The sequence below is a fragment of the Lepidochelys kempii genome, chromosome 3, assembly GCF_965140265.1.
Source record: "Lepidochelys kempii isolate rLepKem1 chromosome 3, rLepKem1.hap2, whole genome shotgun sequence".
Taxonomy (NCBI): Eukaryota; Metazoa; Chordata; order Testudines; family Cheloniidae; genus Lepidochelys; species Lepidochelys kempii.
This window is the reverse complement of record NC_133258.1, coordinates 158,484,062-158,505,350: the sequence shown is the minus strand read 5'-3', so window position 1 is coordinate 158,505,350 and position 21,289 is coordinate 158,484,062. Positions and strand designations below refer to the sequence as shown.

Genomic DNA, 21,289 nt, shown 5'->3' with positions numbered 1-21,289 from the left:
GAAGAGGACAGGACAAGGAGTAATGGTCTCAAGTTGCCGTGGGGGAGGTTTAGGTTGGATATTGGGAAAAACTTTTTCACTAGGAGGGTGGTGAAACACTGGAATGCGTTGCCTAGGGAGGTGGTGGAATCTCCTTCCTTAGAAGTTTTTAAGGTCAGGCTTGACAAAGCCCTGGCTGGGATGATTTAATTGGGGATTGGTCCTGCTTTTGAGCAGGGGGTTGGACTAGATGACCTCCTGAGGTCCCTTCCAACCCTGATATTCTATGATTCTACTGAGTGAGAGGCAACTATGCCAGCTTCTAAATCTCCTGGTTTCAAAACATGCCCCTCAAGTAATGTTGCTACACTGCCCAGAAATACTTACAAAAAGTGTCATTACTGTCTAGGTGAAGGACATATTCCTAATGAACGTGCTAGCTGCAGTTCTTTCAGCAAACTGTCTCAGAACAAGGACATTAAATTCACAATGTACTTCTAAATACATGCATGAGAACTGACTCACATCCTGGTTAGTCAAGTCAGTCTGTCTCCAATGTTCCCTCTACAAGTTGTGCTTTTTGAGAAAAAATTATCAGTACTTCGACAGATTTCAATACAACATCCGTATATCTTCCTCATAACCAGATTTGACAACCTAGTGAATATCCTCCTGCATGTACAAAGACATTATGTAATGACTGTCAGAATGTGCCTGAGACTAGGAAGGCACATGGCATCATATGTGTTTGTCACTCCTCTTGCCAGGCTATGACTTCGTCCTCCATTTATAGTTGAAGACAACAGTTTATCTACATAAAGCATAAGTATGATTGTCATTGTTCCTCAAGTTCTGATGTCTCTTCACTAATGATTTAGACCTTTCTCAAGTTTGTGTGGGCTTTCCATTGTGCCTCTTCAGCCATCTCTAACAATGATAATAGATATTTCCAAACTAGGTTAGAGGGTGTCAAGATTCCTTCCCCACTCTGAACTCTAGGGTACAGATGTGGGGACCTGCATGAAAGACCCCCTAAGCTTATTCTTACCAGCTTAGGTTAAAAACTTCCTCAGGGTACAAACTTTGCCTTGTCCTTGAACCCTATGCTGCCACCACCAAGTATGTTAAACAAAGAACAGGGAAAGAGCCCACTTGGAGACGTCTTCCCCCCAAAATATCCCCCCAAGCCCAACACCCCCTTTCCTGGGGAAGGTTGATAAAAATCCTCACCAATTTGTACAGGTGAACACAGACCCAAACCCTTGGATCTTAAGAACAATGAAAAAGCAATCAGGATCTTAAAAGAAGAATTTTAATTAAAGAAAAAGTAAAAGAATCACCTCTGTAAAATCAGGATGGTAAATACCTTACAGGGTAATCAGAGTCAAAACATAGAGAATCCCTCTAGGCAAAACCTTAAGTTACAAAAAGACACAAAAACAGGAATATACATTCCATTCAGCACAGCTTATTTACCAGCCATTTAAGCAAAAGGAAATGTAACGCATTTCTAGCTAGATTTCTTACTAACAAGTTCTAATACTCCATTCCTGTTCTGTTCCCGGCAAAAGCATCACACAGATAGTCAGACCCTTTGTTCCCCTCCCCCACCAGCTTTGAAAGTATCTTGTCTCCTCATTGGTCAGGTGCCAGTGAGGTTATCCTAGCTTGTTAACCCTTTACAGGTGAAAGGGTTTTGCCTCTGGCCAGGAAGGATTTTATAGTTCTGTATACAGAAAGATTGTTACCCTTCCCTTTATATTTATGACACACACCCCAAATCACAGATACGGTGAAACACTGGCTGTGATTTCTTCCTGGAGCTCTAGGAGAAAACAGAGTTAATAAGACACATGCACCTCTAAATATACTACCAAGTGTATAAAGACTAACAATATTTTCCACATCTCAAAGACGATTTTAACCAGTTGATTCTGGGAAACTTTCACAGAAGAGTGCATCAAGCACTTTGTTAGAAGGTCCTGAGATGTGCTGTATGTCGAAATCAAAATCTTAGAGATCTAACCTCCACCAAATAAGTTTTTTTTTGTTCTTTCCCGGGGCGGTATGAAGCCACTGTAGCGCAGCATGGTCAGTTTGTAGGTGGAAACGCCATCCCCAAACAAATGGGCGTAGCTTTTCCAGAGCTTAGATAGTGGTGTAACATTCTTTTTCACTGACTGACCAGTTGCTTTCTCTGTCAGACAGCTTCTTGCTGAGAAACACTACAGAATGTAATTCTTGATCCGGTCCTTCCTGCATTAAAACTGCTCCCACACCATGCTCGGATGCATCTGTGGTTACTAGGAACGGTTTGTCAAAGTCTGGTGCCCTTAGCACAGGGTCAGACATGAGTGTCACTTTAAGCTGCTTAAAGGCCTTCTGACACTCTTTGGTCGACTGAACGGCATTTGGCTGTTTCTTTTTGGTTAGGTCTGTCAGTGGGGCGGCGATTTGGCTGTATTGCGATACAGATCGCCTGTAATATCCAGACAAGCCTAAGAAGGATTGGACCTGTTTCTTTGACTTTGGTACAGGCCACTTTTGGATAGCATCCACTTTGGCCTGTAGGGGGTTGATAGTTCCTTGACCCACCTGGTGTCCAAGGCAAGTCACTCTGTTTAGGCCTATTTGACACTTCTTAGCCTTAACAGTTAGTCCTGCCTCCCTTATGCGCTTGATGACGTTTTTTAGATGTTCCAGGTGTTCTGCCCAGGTATCTGAAAATATGGCCATATCGTCAAGGTAGGCGACTGCGTAGTCTCCCAATCCTGCTAGGAGACCATCTACAAGTCTTTGGAAGGAGACGGGTGCATTCCGCAGCTCGAAAGGGAGTACATTAAATTCATACAGCCCGACGTGTGATGAAGGCTGACCTTTCCTTTGCGGATTCATCTAGTGGTACTGCCAGTACCCCTTGGTTAAGTCCAAGATAGAGATGAACTGGGTCTGTCCCAGTTTCTCCAATAGTTCATCCGTTCGTGGCATTGGATAGTTGTCTGGGCGAGTTACAGCATTTAGCTTATGATAGTCCACGCAAAAACATATCTCCCCATCTGGTTTGGGAACTAGAACCACTAGAGATGCCCATGCACTGCCAGAGGGGCGGATTACACCCATCTGTAACATATCCTGGATCTCCTGTTCTATAGCAGTTTTAGCTTGAGGAGACACCCGGTAAGGTTGGACTTTAATTGGGTGAGCATTATCTGTGTTAATGGAGTGGTATCCCCGTTCAGTCAGTCCTGGGGTGGCTGAGAAGATCGGCATGTAGCTAGCGCACAGCTCCTGGATCTGCTGTCGCTGCATACGCCCAAGGGTCATGGAGAGGTTCACCTCTTCCATGCCACCTGCACTTTTCCCTTCATAGTAGACACCTTTAGGCCACTCAGTCTCATCTCCTCCCTGGGCTGTAAACTGACAAACCTTTAATTCTCTGGAATAAAAGGGCTTTAGAGAATTAATATGGTTCACCTTAGGCTTTCGGTTGGAGGTGGGGAATGCTATGAGATAATTAACAGCTCCCAAGCGCTCCTGCACCGTGAATGGCCCTTCCCACGATGCTTCCATTTTATGGGCCTGGAGCACCTTTAAGACCATGACCTGGTCTCCTACTTTGAAGGAACGTTCTCTGGCATGTTTATCATACCAGGCTTTTTGCTCTTTTTGAGCATCCTGTAGGTTCTCTTTAGCAAGGGCTAAAGAGGTTCGGAGGGTGTTTTGTAGATTGGTTATGAAGTCCAGAATGTTAGTTCCTGGAGAAGGTGTAAATCCCTCCCATTGCTGCTTCACCAACTGTAACGGCCCCTTAACCTCGCAGCCCTATACAGGTTCAAATGGTGAAAACCCTAAACTGGGATGTGGTACAGCTCTGTAGGCAAAGAGTAACTGCTGCAACACTAGGTCCCAATCATTGGACTGCTCATTTACGAATTTATGTATCATGGCCCTCAAAGTTCCATTAAACTTCTCCACCATGCCATTTGTTTGATGGTGGTAAGGAGTGGCAACCAAGTGATTTACCCCATGAGCTTCCCAAAGGTTTTCCATAGTTCCTGCCAGGAAATTAGTTCCTGCATCTGTGAGGATGTTGGAGGGCCAACCTACCCTGGCAAAAATGTCTGCTCGTGCCTGGCACACACTTTTAGCCCTGGTGTTTTAGAGCTACTGCTTCTGGCCATCGGGTGGCAAAATCCATGAAAGTCAGTATGTAGTGCTTTCCTCTGGGTGTCTTTTTTGGAAAAGGACCCAGAATATCCACAGCTACTCACTGAAATGGAACCTCGATGATGGGGAGTGGCTGGAGAGGGGCTTTGACCTGGTCTTGGGGTTTTCCCATTCTTTGGGGCACCTCACAAAACCGGACATAGATAGAAACATCCTTGCCCATTCCCTCCCAGAGGAACGGCTTTCCCAAATGGTCTTTGGTTCTGTTTACCCTGGCATGGCCACTAGGATGATCACGGGCTAAGCTTAATAGCTTTACCCGGTACTTAGTTGGAACTACCAGCTGTCTCTGAGGATGCCAGTCTTCCTGGTGTCCACCAGAAAGAGTTTCCTTGTATAAAAGCCCTCTTTCTACAACAAACCTGGATCGATTAGAAGAGCTGAGAGGTGGTGGGTTGCTCCGTGCTGCCGTCCAAGCTCTTTGGAGGCTTTCATCTGCTTCCTGTTCGGTCTGGAACTGTTCCCTTGATGCTGGAGACATCAGTTCCTCATTGGATTGTGGATCTGGGCTTGGTCCCTCTGGAAGCGATGCAGGGGATGGGGCTGTTTCCATTGACTGTGAACCGCTCTCCGCTGGTGCACTATGTTGGGGTTCTGGCTCTGGCTGAGCCTCTTGTGTAGCGTTATCTGCTGCTGCCAGTGCAGGTTTGGTGGGACCCGCTGGTGTTGGGGTTGCAAGTACTGGATTCAGTGCTGGCAATGGTTCTGGTGCTGGTTGTTCCACTGGTTCCGGTTCTGAGACTGGCTCTGTCTGTGACTGGATCCACTACTGCTGTTGCAGACGTTGGCATGGGGTCCAGTTCCATTACCTCTGACCAGGTCCTGGTAGAAGTTTCTGGAACAGAGCTAGGCGTGACGGCATGCTTAGGCTGGCTGTGGATGACCATTCCCACCCTCTTGGCTAACTTCACATGATTGGCCAAGTCTTCCCCCAACAGCATGGGGATTTGATAATCATCATAGACTGCGAAAGTCCACGTTCCTGACCAGCCCTTGTACTGGACAGGCAACTAGGCTGTAAACAAGTCAGAAGAGTTTGACTTGAAGGGTTGAATCGTCACTTGGTCCTCTGGGTTGCATGGAAGCATAGATAGCTGACACCTGTGCTTCGGTGTCCCTCCACGTGGTGACCTTCTTCCCACCCACACCCACAGTTTCCCTCTGCTCTGAGGGTATCTGGGAGGTATCTGGGCCTGAGGACCTCTGGTGTGATTCCGGTGCAATGACTTGTAATCTGTTGGGGTTCTTGGGGCAGTTGGCCTTTACATGCCCCGGCTCGTTACATTTAAAACATCGTCCAGCTGACGGGTCGCTGGAGCGAGGTGGGTTGCTGGAGAACGGTGTGGCGGGACGATAAGGTGTCTGGAGTGTTCCCTGGGGTGTAGTTGGGGCCTTGGGCTGCCCCCAGTAGTAGGGTGTGGTCTGAGGTTGTCCCTTCTGGTATCCGCTCCAACTGTGACCAGGGTTGTTTCTCTCTCTTCCCTCCACCCATTTTGTTCCGGTTTGCCCCACCTCTCTGGCGGTCTGGTACTGCTCATATTGATCAGCATAAGAAGCAAGACTTTCTGCTGAGTCCATTTTTTTATCCCATAAACGCTGTTTTATTTCCTCCTTGGACATATTCAGGAATTGCTCCTGAGCCATCAAATCACACATTCCTTCAAAGCTAGTTACAGCCCTTCCTGTGATGCATTTATCGAACAGATCTTTTATCTAGTTTAGATAGCCACGTTACTTAGTCCAGGTCCTCTCTTAAGGGCTCTAAATTTTACTCTGTAAGTTTCAGGTGTAACTTGAAATTGCTTTAAAACCAAATCCTTGAATTTATTATAGTCAGAAGCCTCGTCGATAGGCATCTTATTCCAGTCAATTTTGCGACCAATGTGGTCATCTTGTGAGCTTCAGGAATTTTATGGAGTGTGCACAGTCTCTCAAAGGTGAGATAATATTCAGCAATATCACTGGATTCATCATATTGTGGACATAGTCCCTCCCATTTGTGGATTGTTGGGTAAGGATTGTTAGGGTTATCCGGTATATTCTGCTAAGCCTTTGCTTTCTCCATCTCCAGTGCATGCTTCCACTCTTTTTCCTTTACCTCCATTTCTCTCCTGTGGGAATCCTCTTTGGCTTTTTCTGCCTTGGGTTCTGTCATCTTAGCCTCTCTGTTTTTAACTAACTTTACATCCGAGAGTAAAAAAAAACCCAAAAACTGGCTTGTAAATTTTTGTTGTTGCTGTAACCTGATACCTATGTTCTGTGATAGCTATTCTCAGCCTACAGGGGGAAAAAATAGCTAACACCTCTGTCTCCAGGCAAAAAACAGAAAAACACTCTAGATCTGTGAAAAACTTGTGAATTTCCCTGCAGGGAAGAACTACCCTGCCTTTAGGTAGAGAAAACTCCAGCTCACAAAAGGAAGATCCCTTTGTTATACCTGCTGCTTTGGTCTCCAGGAAGAGACAGAAAAACTCTAACTGCTTTCAGCTTAAAACCTGCTTCCAAGCAGCCCAAAAGGAAAAAAAATGTCCTTTTAAAATCCTACTGTGCTTCTGGTTCAAAATGATCCCCCCAAAAAATCTCAAAATGATCCCACCTCTGCCACCATGTCAAGTTCCTTCCTCACTCTGAACTCTAGGGTAAAGATGTGAGGACCTGCATGAAAGACCCCTAAGTTTATTCTTACCAGCTTAGGTTTAAAACTTCCTCAAGGTACAGACTTTGCCTTGTCCTTGAACCCTATGCTGCCACCACCAAGCATGTTAAACAAAGAACAGGGAAAGAGCCCACTTGGAGACGTCTTCCCCCAAAATATCCCCCCAAGCCTTACAGCCCCTTTCCTGGAGAAGGTTGATAAAAATCCTCACCAATTTGTACAGGTGAACACAGACCCAAACCCTTGGATCTTAAGAACAATGAAAAAGCAATCAGGATCTTAAAAGAAGAATTTTAATTAAAGAAAAAGTAAAAGAATCACCTCTGTAAAATCAGGATGGTAAATACCTTACAGGGTAATCAGATTCAAAACATAGAGAATCCCTCTAGGCAAAACCTTAAGTTACAAAAAGACACAAAAACAGGAATATACATTCCATTCAGCACAGCTTATTTACCAGCCATTTAAACAAAAGGAAATGTAACGCATTTCTAGCTAGATTACTTACTGACAAGTTCTAATACTCCATTCCTGTTCTGTTCCCGGCAAAAGCATCACACAGATAGTCAGACCCTTTGTCGTCCCCCCCTCCAGCTTTGGAAGCATCTTGTCTGCTCATTGGTCATTTTGGTCAGGTGCCAGTGAGGTTATCCTAGCTTGTTAACCCTTTACAGGTGAAAGGGTTTTGCCTCTGTCCAGGAGAGATTTTATAGTTCTGTATACAGAAAGGTGGTTACCCTTCCCTTTATATTTATGACAGGGGGCTTACATTCTACATCAGACTTAAGCATTATGATCTCAAAAAGTGATCCTTTTACATATAAACATGTTGGCACTTCAGACAATTTATCTGGATTATATATTCTTTCTTCATCTGATTCAGGGCAAGATTGTTCAAATCAGGATGGACAATTCCTCTGCCATGTTTTATATAAACAGACAACTGGGGGGAGGAGGAGCCAAGAGCATCACCTTTATATCAAGAAATGCTACTTTGAGAATGGTATATACAACATCAGGTATCCCTGAAAGTAGTTTATCTGCCAGGTTTTTGGAACATTCATGCAAACAGTTTGCATGAGACTACAAATGATCTTTGAAGACATCTATTACTTGTTACGATTCTCTGCAAATGGGGTTATATTATGGCTTTGTTTGCCACAGACCTCAATAAAAAGTGTTGGAGATATTGCACAAAGGCAGGAATCAATCTAGGCTCTGTAGCTGACACATTCATGATCTCATGGTCTATAGGTTTTCATTGTGCTTACCCTCGAGTTCCACTGATTCCAAGCATTTTAATGAAGTTCAAACAAGACTCAGCTTCCATAATTCTCATCACACCAGCGTGGCCCAGACAATACTGTTTTCTGGAACAGGTCAGGATATCAGTGCCATCATCGATCACTGTTCTTCTTCATGTGTGCCCCAATGGGTGGGTGATCCACTGGATGTGTACCACCCTGCAATTCAGAATTGCTAATTGCCAGGTGTTTCTTGCTAAATACAATACAATTACATTAGCTACACAAAATTCAAATTCTCTATTGAACATCTTCCACAAGGAACAGTTTCAGGCTACCCTTGCTGAGGGCCAACTCCCGAAAAGAATGACTTTACAAGCTTCTCTAACTGCAGCTGACACTGTAGCTTATTCCATATTGACATTTGCTGTTATGGGCCAAGCTTCATGGCTACAGTCCTCAGTCCTCCCATGTGAGGTCCAAAATATTGTAGAAGATCTCCCTCTGGTGGGCTCAAGTTGTTTAGCGAGTCAAGTGGTGAGTCCCCACATTTCTCTTAAAAACTCCAGGACAACCCTTTGCTCACTGGTGGTAAACATACCTGCAAACAAAGGGAGAATTAGTTGGTCTTAGACAGCCCAGAGATCCTGTGCATCTCCATTCTCTGCCTATCACATGTCACCAGAATTACCCAAAAAGAAACACAGAACGTAGAAGGGAAAATTCTGAACTGCTCCACCTATATCAGTGCAACAGCCATCATCAGCCAAGCCTTTGTTTTGATGCCTTGGCTGAGAGTCAAGAACATCCCCTCACCCTGGATCTGTTGCTGCATCATCCAACCCAATCTATCTTCTGACCTTTTGGAAATCATCTCTCCCATTTTCACACCTCTTGGGAGCAGATTACCTCTAACAGATGGGTTTTGGAGGTTATAAAATTGGGCTACTCCATCCATTTCCACTCCATAGTCTCCTTACCCATCCCTTTTCTGGGACATGTCTCCCAAACTTCTCCTGAGGCAAGAGGTTCTGTCCTTCGTCCACATTGCAGCTGTGGAACCAGTTCCCTCTCAGTACAGAGGAAGGGAATTCTATTACAAATACTTCCTGGCTTCCACAAAAGAAGGACAGATGGAGATTGATCCTAGATCTGAGGATGGGGAGTACCTTTGTCAAGGTACAGAAGTTCAAGGTGATGACACTTGCAGCTAACGTACCATCCCTGGATTCAGAGGATTGATTCACAACCCTCAGATATATTCATATCGCAATACACCTCTCTCATGAGGTTTCTACACTTTCTTGTTGGTCAGAACCACTATCAATATTGGATCCTGCCATTTGGACTCTGCCACTCCCTGCGTGTTCACAGAATTTATGGCAGTAATTGCCACACCGCTTCGTTGATGGGGAATGATTTTCCTCTATCTTGATGGTTTGCTTCTCAAGGGACATTCCTACATCAAAGTTTGAACTGCTGTAGGGAAAGCTATAACTATTCAATATGCTTGGCCTTCAGCACACCAGAAAGTCCTGCCTCTTACCTGTGCAATGAAGAGAGTTCACGGGAACTATTTTTGATGGTACAACATCCAGAGCTTACATACCAGAGGATTCACATTTACTGCTGAGTTGAATTGAGCTCTCAGGTAGCTGCCAGGTCATGTCTACAATTCCTTAGTCACATGGCACATGCACCTTTGTCATGTACACACTCACCTAGAGTGACCAGATAGCAAGTGTGAAAAATTGGGAGGGGGGTAATAGGCACTGTGGCAAATTGCCAGCACTACTATGATGGGTCTCATGCTTTCTCTTCTTGGGTGGGGGTTCAGGGTACCGTTTCTTGCCCCTGAACTGGGGTATTAACTGCCCCACTAGTGTCCGAGTGGAGAGGGAGGGACCCGGCCCACCCTCTACTCCGGGTCCCAGCCCAGGGGCCCTAGAGATAGCAGTAAACCACTAGAACTAACGGTTCTTTCCCCTGGGCTACTTCCCTCTCCTTCCCTTCAGCTTGTGGGGCTTCCTGCCCTCCCTCTGCACAAACCGGATGTCCCTTTACCTAGGGTCTTGGTCTTCTTAGCCCACCGCAGCACTTCTCCAAACTCTCCTCTGCTTCCCTCCAAACTGCTCTCTGCTCCAACACCAATCCACTCTGCTTCAACTCCTCCAAACTGCTTTCTACTCCCACATCAATCCACTCTGCTTCAACTCCTCCAAACTGCTCTCTGCTCCAGTACCAGTCCACTCTGCTTCAACTCCTCCTCCTGTCTGATTGAAGCAGGGGTTTTTTATCATGTGACTGGCTTCAGGTGCTCTAATTGGCTTCAGGTGCTCTAATTAATTTATAGCAAACTTTCTTCCCTCTACAGGGAATAAGGCTCCCTTCTAACACTTTTCTGCTGCCCTCTGGCCATGCTGTATCACAGCACTTATATAAGAAAAAGCCCCGAATATTGGGACTGTCCCTATAAAATCAGGACATCTGGTCACCCTACGCTTGCTTACCTATATCTCTACTGCTTCCAGGCCTGACTCAGAGCAGTTTATATCCCCAGCAGACACAGTCTAAACAAACTTCTTTCCATTCCATGTCATATGGTACTTTCCCTCGATTGGTGGAAGAATCCAGACAAGATATGCTCAGAAATATCATCAGCCATCTCTCTCCTCTTCCCTACTCCCCCCACTGTCACAGTAGTTTTGGACAAATACCTTCTAGAATGGGGAGCTCATCTGCAAGATCATACTATCCAGGGCAGCTGGGCTATTCAGAAGTCCATCCTTCCTGTTGACATTTTGGAGCTCAGGGCCATAACTCCACTCTCATGATGTAGTCAACCTCTCCAAATAATGACAGACATAAGGGCCAGTATGGATGATGTAAATTGTCATAGGCATACAGATACCTGGCATGAACCTTCAGTGCACATGTTCAGAAGCAGAGACATTGCTGTTTAGGGAACTCTTACTGCAAAAAAATAGGCATAAAGTGATTTTTAGGTACCTACAGGGTTCAGGGGCAGGTAACCAGTGGTTTGATTCTGTGATTTAGGGACCTGAAGTGGCAGTTAGGCACCTAAGTCCTTTTATGAATCTAGTTCTAAATACACTTGCCTACTCTGTACTACAATATCTGATGATAATTTAGAAGGCAAGATGGTTTAGTATCAATGGCAAGAACCTGGAAGTTAAAAGATCTAGGTTCTATTTTTGGCTATACCAGTGACTCATTTTATGACCATGGACAGACAGCTTAACCTTTCTGTGCCTCAGTGTTTCTATCTGTAAAATGAAGTTAACAATATTTATCTTCTGTTCTAAAGAGTGTTGAAATCCCTTTACAAGGGGTAAATGTTATTAATAATGAATAAAAATTGCCTCAAGTGAATGGAATTGTATAAAGATGTTTAAATATTTGTCAAATCCTGCTGCATAGCATTTATGTCATCTCAGTACTCTAACTGAAGCCAGTAAACTGGTGCACAGAAAAAGTGGAAACATCTGCATGCTACCTTCCAAAGCTACATACACAAGTTGCAGAACTGCTGCAGCAACTGTCCGCTGACTTGATAGTTATCTGTGTAGTTGTATGCAGTGTTGTTGTAGCCATAATTGTTCCAGGAGAGAGACCCGGCAGATGCAGTAATATCTTTTATTGGACCAACTTTTCTCACCAATAAAAGATATTACCTCATCTTCCTTGTCTCTCTAATATCTGTATTTGTACAGTTATTTCATTTTATATGTTTTCCTCTCAATCTATTGTATAGTGAAGGGATTCTCAAACCATCTGCATGTGTTTGTGTGTGTATATATAAATAAATAAATTAAATTATATCTTTCTGCAGGTTGGCCTGGATGGAAATGGAAAAATAACCTGTGCAACCCTAGCCTGTTACTTATCAAACTGTAGCCTCTTTAGATTGTCTGTTACCCACAATTACAACTACACAGATTTCAGAGAGGACCTGAAAAGAGTCTATAGACAAACAGGGCTGGAGGGCCAGAACACTGTTTTGCTCATCACTGATTCAGATATAGTTCAGGTAAATGCTTTCTTCCATGATGTTTTTGCTAAAGTTAGAGTACTTGCATACATGCTTGTTTTAGAGTTGTACCATTGTGCGGGTACAAATACGTTTTGTACAAACAAATGGAGACCATGGGCTGAAAATTGGGCTCTTTAAAAGTTTGGTCCTGCTTCCTTTTAAAGTCAATAGCAAAACTCCCATTGACTTCAGTAGTGCAGTATTGCTATATAGTGAGAAACGTCTTATTTCACACTGATGTGAAAAAATAGGCACCAATTTGAACAGAAAGAAGGAAATGAAACATTTAAAAGCGATCATACATTTCAATAAGTTGATTAGTTACCAAGATATATTCACAGTTCACCCATAGTTGAAAGAACGAGGTATTTGACTTTATGCTACAAAAGGCACTTGTGGCCATGGATTTCATGATGTACCTACATGCATCATTGTCTATATTTTTTGTATTTGTGTATATTATATATATGTGCTTAATGAAGACAAAAACCTAATATTTGGTGCTATCAGTAGTTGGGAATTTTTCAATACTTTGTTCTGGTGCCTGTGCAGAGCAAATCTCTTTGCTCGGACAACTGAACTGGAAACCTGACAAGAGTAGATCTTCATATAAAATTTCAGCATTTTTGTTAATGGGATCAGAGACGATAAGAAAATGGCCTCTTTTGTGGGATTTCTTTTTCCAGTTTTAGCCAAAAAAGCAGGATGAGAAAGCATATGAAAATTAATAGATAATGTAAAGTTAATCAGTTTTTTCACTTAGAGAAGTTTCAGGTTTCATTTGAGTTGCAGGGAAAGATTTGGGTTAATTCCTCTTTTTCTAAACTGGTCCATCCATCCTAATTTAATCCAAATACAGTAATTCTTAGGGCTAGAAATTTGTCACTTCATTTTTTATCAAAAACCACAGAGCAGTCTTGGTAAATTTAGTAAAAGTCGTGTGTTTAGGGGGCAATGGTGTGTAAAGTCACAGGTATGAAAAGTTAGCTATACCTCTTTAAATATAGTTTACATAAATCCCTCCACTACTGCCCCCTCCTTCTTGCCCTGCAGAAGGGGCACCGACCACCCACTGCAGCTTCCTCTGCCCCAGCACTGCAAACTTAATCCCAGCCCAGGGCAGAGGGGAGACCCTAGGGTGGGTTCGGAAAAGCTGGAGTCTGTCCTATACACATCCCACTGTGGTGACTCCTGTCCCATAGGACTGGGCCTGGCTCCCCAGTCCAAGCATTGCAACCTGACACACACAGTTACAACGCCAGTCAGGTTTGGCCTGGCCATCCCTCTGTCATGACAGAAATGCGGCTGAGCCAAATCTGAGTGAGTAGTCCTGTGACCCTGACAGATTTTAATGCCACTCAAAGAAATTTGGCCTGGCAGCGCTGCAACCCTTTATGCCAGGTCACATTACCTGGAGTGTGGAGCTGGGCCCAGGATATGGAATACTGTGGGTCATATTCACTCTCTAACTCCTCCCCCTCCCTGGCCTCTTCTGCACACCAGCCAGTGACTCATTTAGAACCTCCCTGCAACCTACTGGTTTGCGATCCACTGTTTGGGAAACTCATCTTTATTAAAATCCCAGACATAAAGAAAAGTGACAGATAAACAGAAAAATCACAGTATCTGTGATATTTTTAGGTTTCAGAGTAGCAGCCGTGTTAGTCTGTATCCGCAAAAAGAAAAGGAGTACTTGTGGCACCTTAGAGACTAACAAATTTATTTGAGCACAAGCTTTCGTGAGCTTCAGCTCACTTCATCGGATGAAATTTCCACTGAATGCATCTGATGAAGTGAGCTGTATTTTTACCACTGTGATAAGCCTTCAGCCCTAAAAAATGCTTTATGTTATAATATATTAGTTTTAAAAGAAAATAAGTAACAAGTTTTGCAGGGATTACTAATCGTTGTTCTTTACCCTAGGATTCTTTTTTAGAACATTTGAGCTGCATTCTGAATTCTGGAGAAGAGCTTGATTTATTTGATAAGGAAGAGTTGGAAGGTATTGTCGTGAAGCTTACAGCTGTTGCCGAAAAGGCTAACTACTCTAACAGCAGAGAAGCTATTCTTTCATTCTTCATGCAGGTACTATTTCAAATACATTAATTTTAGAGAATTTGAAACTTTTTTATCAAAATGTCCAAGGGCTAGACCCTGTTTTAGTTGAACAATAGTTTTGCCATTGTCATCAGTGTGAGCAGGAGTAGGTAGCTGTATCTAAGGCCATTTCAAAAATGCCTACCTAACTCAAAAGTTACTGAGGCACTTAAATCACTTTTGAAAATGCAACTTAGTCACGTCAAAGTTTTGAAAATTTTGCCACGTTTATATTATTACATATAATTTTTTTAATAGTGGTAGTTTTGAATTTTAAAATTTATATTTTGCATCATATTTCACCCTTTGTTTTTACATTCAACCATCTAGGATGCTTACTTAAGTATTTGATTTGCTGAAATGTTTTTTCTTCTTCATAAAAAGAAGACTAAAGAGATGGAATGTGTGACATTCCACAGGGTACAGTCTGCATTGATGGACTGCTGTGTCCCCTTAGCTGTCCAACCTGAAATGCTTTTTATACTGCTTTGCTGGTGAACAGCAACCCCTCCTGGCTCTGCTTACTCACAGCCACCAGCATGTAAAGTCACTCCCAGCTGAATACATGAATGCTATGCCCAGCCATTCATGAATTACATAAAAGGCGACACCCACATATTCCCAGTCCCAGCCTTATGCACCAGAAATGTGTGTTTTATACTGTTCAATAGCCCTCTGGACAGTATAAGATCAAAGATAGTGCAACATTCCAACACTGGGTAATGTTTATGTACCAGACTTGTTGACCTAAGTAGAGATTCTCAAGCACTTCAGCCAAAACAAGTTTATTAACTAGCGAAAGATGTTTAAGTGATTACAAGTGATAAGGCTTAAAAATCAGAATTAGTTCAAAAGAAATAAAAAGATAAACACACAAGCTAATACCTAAACTTTATCAAGGGTAATAGGTTTAAAAGCAAAAAGAAGTTTTTGTCACCAAAAGCTTACAGCAGTCTGTGCTGGCTTGAAAACCTCCAGGCCAGGACCAGTCCCCCAGTTCAATGATGCTTCTTTTGTCTTTCAAGCAATGTAGTTGCCGTCAATAGAGATGGAGGGGAAGTGGTGAAGTGGAGGTCACTGTCTCCCATTCTTATATCCCACTCCCCTCTTTGAGGATTTGTACCACTGGAGTACAGACAAACAGTCTCCCATGTATGTGAGATTTGAAAAGTTTCTGGGAGGAAATGTAAATTCTTTGTCTATACCTTCCCGCCCTGCTGGTGAATAGCCAATTAAGTAGGTAATGGTGCTTTAGCACTTTGCTGGCATGCCAATGTGTCTTTGTCTCTGAGAAATTGGTTTGTGGGTGTTACCTAGAATAACAGCATATTCCAGTAATAATCATACATTAAAATCTCACAGCTTTACACACAGTGTTGTTACACACATCTTAACAGGACAGTGGTGTTCAGCAGATTATGAGTTTCCAAATGATACATCACAAGGCACACTTCGTACAAAATATATCATAACCATATTAACGTGGTGAAGATGGAGTACTGGGTGTCACAGTATGTCAACAAATTTCCATTACAACTGGGGTCTGATTCTAAAGTCCATATGACTGTGTAACTCCCATTTACTCTAAGAATTAAGGATGGGTATGGACTGCAAGATCAAGGATATTATGAGATAGCAAATTCGCTAAGTATTTGAGCCGTCTGCCTTTTCTTTTAGGTATTTTAATATTTTGTACTGTGGTTTTTATAGTCTTAAATGCGTGACTTAAAAATGATTAGGTACATTTTTACATTGTTGATCATGTATTAGTACAGTATTGTTGTAACTTAAAAAACAAAGCATTACATTAGTAAAAAGTAGTAATCTTAACATAATTTTTTAAATTAAATAATTCCAGCCAGCAAACAGGTTTGGGAAAAAGAGATATTTAACTGTAATTCCCCCTGCCAAAATTAAATCTTTATTTCAGAGAGTACGTAGCAAGCTTCATATTGTTTTGGCGACAAGTCCTGCAGAACTTAACTTCCGTCACCTTTGTCGGACATATCCTGCCATTGTTAATTGCTCTACCGTTGACTGGTACGACAACTGGCCTGAAGAAGCTCTCCTGCATGTTGCAAAAAGCTACTTTAGCCATGAAGACATTTGTGATGACAGTGAGGTAACGTAATAATAGAACTTACCTTTTTTTTTAAACTGTAGTTAAACACTTTTTCATTTATTGCGCATTTGATACCAGATTCAGACAACATGGAAATTGCAGAGCCAAATTCAGCAGAGATTTAAATGGTAATGTAGGTCTGGACCTGATTTTTGCACTTGTTACATGAGTGCAAATCAGGAATAATTTTATTGAAGCCAATAGGGTTATACTGGTATAAAACTAGTATAACTGAGAAAAGAATCAGGCCCATAGAATGTATGTCAGAACATTGTTAAAACACCAATTTGATATAAAGTGAGACCTGCATGCTGAAGTGCAAGAGCAGGGAGCAGTAGAAAAACCAGTTGTCAGGATGGTATAAAATAAAATTATTTCTACATTGCAAAAATGAATACAATTATTTTTCCCACTTCCATGGTGATATACAATTTTTGGCTTGGCTTATGGCGAATTTTACAAAAGCTGTTTTACTGTAGAAACCTGCTTTTCATTAAAGGAAAATTTAACCAAGCTATAATTGATGTGAAGTGAGTTTTCATTTTTTGCAAAAACAGTGACTAGGAAAATTTTGCCATTCTCAGTGCATACGTTTACATATTTTTACAGGGCCTGATTGTCAGACATGAAGGGTCAGAGTCTTCCCTCATTTACATTGGTGCAAATCTATTGGCTTTGTTTTTACCATTATAACTAAGGCTAAGATTTTGTCACGGATATTTTTAGTAAAAGTCAGGGACAGGTCATAGACAGTAATAAAGAATTCATGGAAGCCCGTGACCTGTCCCTGACTTTTACTAAAAATATCCGTGACAAAATGGGGAGCCTGGGCAGCTGGGGGTGGGCTGGGAGCTCCAGGGGCCCCCACCACCTGTAGGGGCTCAGAGCTCCTTATTCCCCCTCTGCTGGCAGCTCTGAGCTGCAGGAGTCCCCCACTGCATCCCACGGTGGTTGGGATGCCTTTGGCCACCGGGAGCTCCGGGGGTCCCTCCTGCTGTCCGTGGCAGCTGGAAGCAGCGAGGGTCCCCCCTGCCACCTGGGACGGTAGGGAACAGTGGGGGTTCCCCCTGCCACCCAAGGCGGTAGAGAGCGGTGGGGGTTCCCCCTGCTGCCCGCAGCATCCGGGAGCAGCAGGGGCACCTCACAGCTCCCTGCCTCCACAGGCAGCAGGGGACCCTGCAGCTCTCATCCGGTGCTGGCTGAAGTCACAAAGGTCTTTGGAAGTCACAGATTCTGTGACTTTGTGACCTCCGTGTCTAAATTGCAGCCTTAATTATAACTGAAGACACAATTTGACCCTTTGTATTGTTCAGTGTCTTCATCTGTAATAAAACTGTACAGGTTTTCACTTGGCAACAAGAGCTGAAATTCTTATTCAAGTATCCTTCGCATATTCCCACTCATGGGACATCCTAACTGGTGCAGTGTAAATGGTGGAACCTTCTTATAGCAGTGCCCCTGAGGGTATGTCTGCGCTGCAATCCAAGGTGTGAGAGCAGCATGGATAAACCTACTCTGGCTTTGCCCACACTACCATGACTAAAAGTATCAGTGTAGATGCAGTGGCACAGGCATCAGTGCAAGCTGTACAAGCACACTGGAGACCCTGGGTGTATATCATGTGGCTAGTCCACCTTGAAGCCCATGCTGCCCCATCTACACTATTATTTTTAGCTGCCATAGGTATGTAGTGGTTGGAGTCTGCTATAGACCACCGGACCAGGGGGATGAGGTAGATGAGGCTTTCTTCCGGCAGCTCACGGAAGCTACTAGATCGCATGCCCTGATTCTCATGGGTGACTTTAATTTTCCTGATATCTGCTGGGAGAGCAATACAGCAGTGCATAGACAATCCAGGAAGTTTTTGGAAAGCGTAGGGGACAATTTCCTGGCACAAGTGCTAGAGGAGCCAACTAGGGGGGGGAGCTTTTCTTGACCTGCTGCTCACAAACCGGGTAGAATTAGTGGGGGAAGCAAAAGTGGATGGGAATCTGGGAGGCAGTGACCATGAGTTGGTTGAGTTCAGGATCCTGACGCAGAGAAGAAAGATAAGCAGCAGGATACGGACCCTGGACTTCAGGAAAGCAGACTTCGACTCCCTCAGGGAACGGATGGCCAGGATCCCCTGGGGGACTAACATGAAGGGGAAAGGAGTCCATGAGAGCTGGCTGTATTTCAAGGAATCCCTGTTGAGGTTACAGGGACAAACCATCCCGATGAGTCGAAAGAATAGTAAATATGGCAGGCGACCAGCTTGGCTTAATGGTGAAATCCTAGCGGATCTTAAACATAAAAAAGAAGCTTACAAGAAATGGAAGGTTGGACATATGACCAGGGAAGAGTATAAAAATATTGCTCGGGCATGTAGGAATGATATCAGGAGGGCCGAATCGCACCTGGAGCTGCAGCTAACAAGAGATTTTAAGATAACAAGAAGGGTTTCTTCAGGTATGTTGGCAACAAGAAGAAAGCCAAGGAAAGTGTGGGCCCCTTACTGAATGAGGGAGGCAACCTAGTGACAGAGGATGTGGAAAAAGCTAATGTACTCAATGCTTTTTTTGCCTCTGTCTTCACTAACAAGGTCAGCTCCCAGACTGCTGCGCTGGGCATCACAACATGGGGAAGAGATGGCCAGCCCTCTGTGGAGATAGAGGTGGTTAGGGACTATTTAGAAAAGCTGGACGTGCACAAGTCCATGGGGCCGGACGAGTTGCATCCGAGAGTGCTGAAGGAATTGGCGGCTGTGATTGCAGAGCCATTGGCCATTATCTTTGAAAACTCGTGGCGAACGGGGGAAGTCCTGGATGACTGGAAAAAGACTAATGTAGTGCCAATCTTTAAAAAAGGGAAGAAGGAGGATCCTGGGAACTACAGGCCAGTCAGCCTCACCTCAGTCCCTGGAAAAATCATGGAGCAGGTCCTCAAAGAATCAATCCTGAAGCACTTGCATGAGAGGAAAGTGATCAGGATAAACCATCATGGATTCACCAAGGGAAGGTCATGCCTGACTAATCTAATCGCCTTTTATGATGAGATTACTGGTTCTGTGGATGAAGGGAAAGCAGTGGATGTATTGTTTCTTGACTTTAGCAAAGCTTTTGACACGGTCTCCCACAGTATTCTTGTCAGCAAGTTAAGGAAGTATGGGCTGGATGAATGCACTATAAGGTGGGTAGAAAGCTGGCTAGATTGTCGGGCTCAACGGGTAGTGATCAATGGCTCCATGTCTAGTTGGCAGCCGGTGTCAAGTGGAGTGCCCCAGGGGTCGGTCCTGGGGCCGGTTTTGTTCAATATCTTCATAAATGATCTGGAGGATGGTGTAGATTGCACTCTCAGCAAATTTGCGGATGATACTAAACTGGGAGGAGTGGTAGATACGCTGGAGGGGAGGGATAGGATACAGAAGGACCTAGACAAATTGGAGGATTGGGCCAAAAGAAATCTGATGAGGTTCAATAAGGACACTTAGGACGGAAGAACCCAATGCACTGCTACAGACTAGGGGCCGAATGGCTAGGCAGCAGTTCTGCGGAAAAGGACCTAGGGGTGACAGTGGACGAGAAGCTGGATATGAGTCAGCAGTGTGCCCTTGTTGCCAAGAAGGCCAATGGCATTTTGGGATGTATAAGTAGGGGCATAGCGAGCAGATCGAGGGACGTGATCGTTCCCCTCTATTCGACATTGGTGAGGCCTCATCTGGAGTACTGTGTCCAGTTTTGGGCCCCACACTACAAGAAGGATGTGGATAAATTGGAGAGAGTCCAGCGAAGGGCAACAAAAATGATTAGGGGTCTAGAATACATGACTTATGAGGAGAGGCTGAGAGAGCTGGGATTGTTTAGTCTGCAGAAGAGAAGAATGAGGGGGGATTTGATAGCTGCTTTCAACTACCTGAAAGGGGGTTCCAAAGAGGATGGCTCTAGACTGTTCTCAATGGTAGCAGATGACAGAACGAGGAGTAATGGTCTCAAGTTGCAGTGGGGGAGGTTTAGATTGGATATTAGGAAAAACTTTTTCACTAGGAGGGTGGTGAAACACTGGAATGCGTTACCTAGGGAGGTGGTAGAATCTCCTTCCTTAGAGGTTTTTAAGGTCAGGCTTGACAAAGCCCTGGCTGGGATGATTTAACTGGGAATTGGTCCTGCTTCGAGGCGGGGGTTGGACTAGATGACCTTCTGGGGTCCCTTCCAACCCTGATATTCTATGATTCTATGATGTCTATCCATACTGCAGTCACACCTCAGACTGCAGTATACTTGTATCCTTAGACTGCTCAGGCTTTCCTCCAGTCCTCTCTCCCACTTCCCCAAACATTCTGGAGGCAAGCCTGTAAAAAGAGACTCAGTGGGACACAAGGAAAAATCTATGGCCAGTAGAGTTAAAGACAGAGGAGGTTTTTTAATAATTAGGAATAAAAAGAATCCCGAGAATGGTATTGGTCCATTATTAGATGGAAATGGTAGAATTATCAATAATAATGCAAAAAGGTAGGAGTATTCAATAAATATTTCTGTTCTGTAGTTGGGGAAAAATTTTATTGTAAATGAGGAATCATCTTTGAGTAGGTGGTGTAGTTCCAGGGGTCCTGAAAGAGTCTGTTCTTTGCCATATACTGTTTAACACTTATATCGGTGACCTGGAAGAAATCATAAAAATATCTCTGATAGAGATATCAGATGACACAAGAATTGGGTTGGTGCAAAAATAGACAATTGAGTAATATATTACCTAATCAGCTAGCCAAGGAGGGGTTACAGCTCCCTCCCACTTGAATGGGCCATCACAGAGACATATTAGTGCTTGGTGACTCACTTTCACTCCAAGCCATAGGGGCTTAATTTTCAATAAATAGATACATTATTCCTTAAATATTACCTGTATGCACATTTTACAATGATTAGGAGTATCAA

The 21,289-nt window shown here is 43.6% G+C and overlaps 1 protein-coding gene across 1 annotated transcript in view; it reads left to right on the top strand.

Moving 5' to 3' along the window:
• The window catches only part of DNAH14 (dynein axonemal heavy chain 14), a 454,489-nt gene that overhangs the window by 321,168 nt on the left and 112,032 nt on the right, over nucleotides 1–21,289 (top strand). The window contains 3 exon segments of the mRNA XM_073336702.1: nucleotides 11,960–12,157; nucleotides 14,084–14,245; nucleotides 16,188–16,379. Coding sequence (XP_073192803.1) covers nucleotides 11,960–12,157; nucleotides 14,084–14,245; nucleotides 16,188–16,379 — 552 coding nt within the window.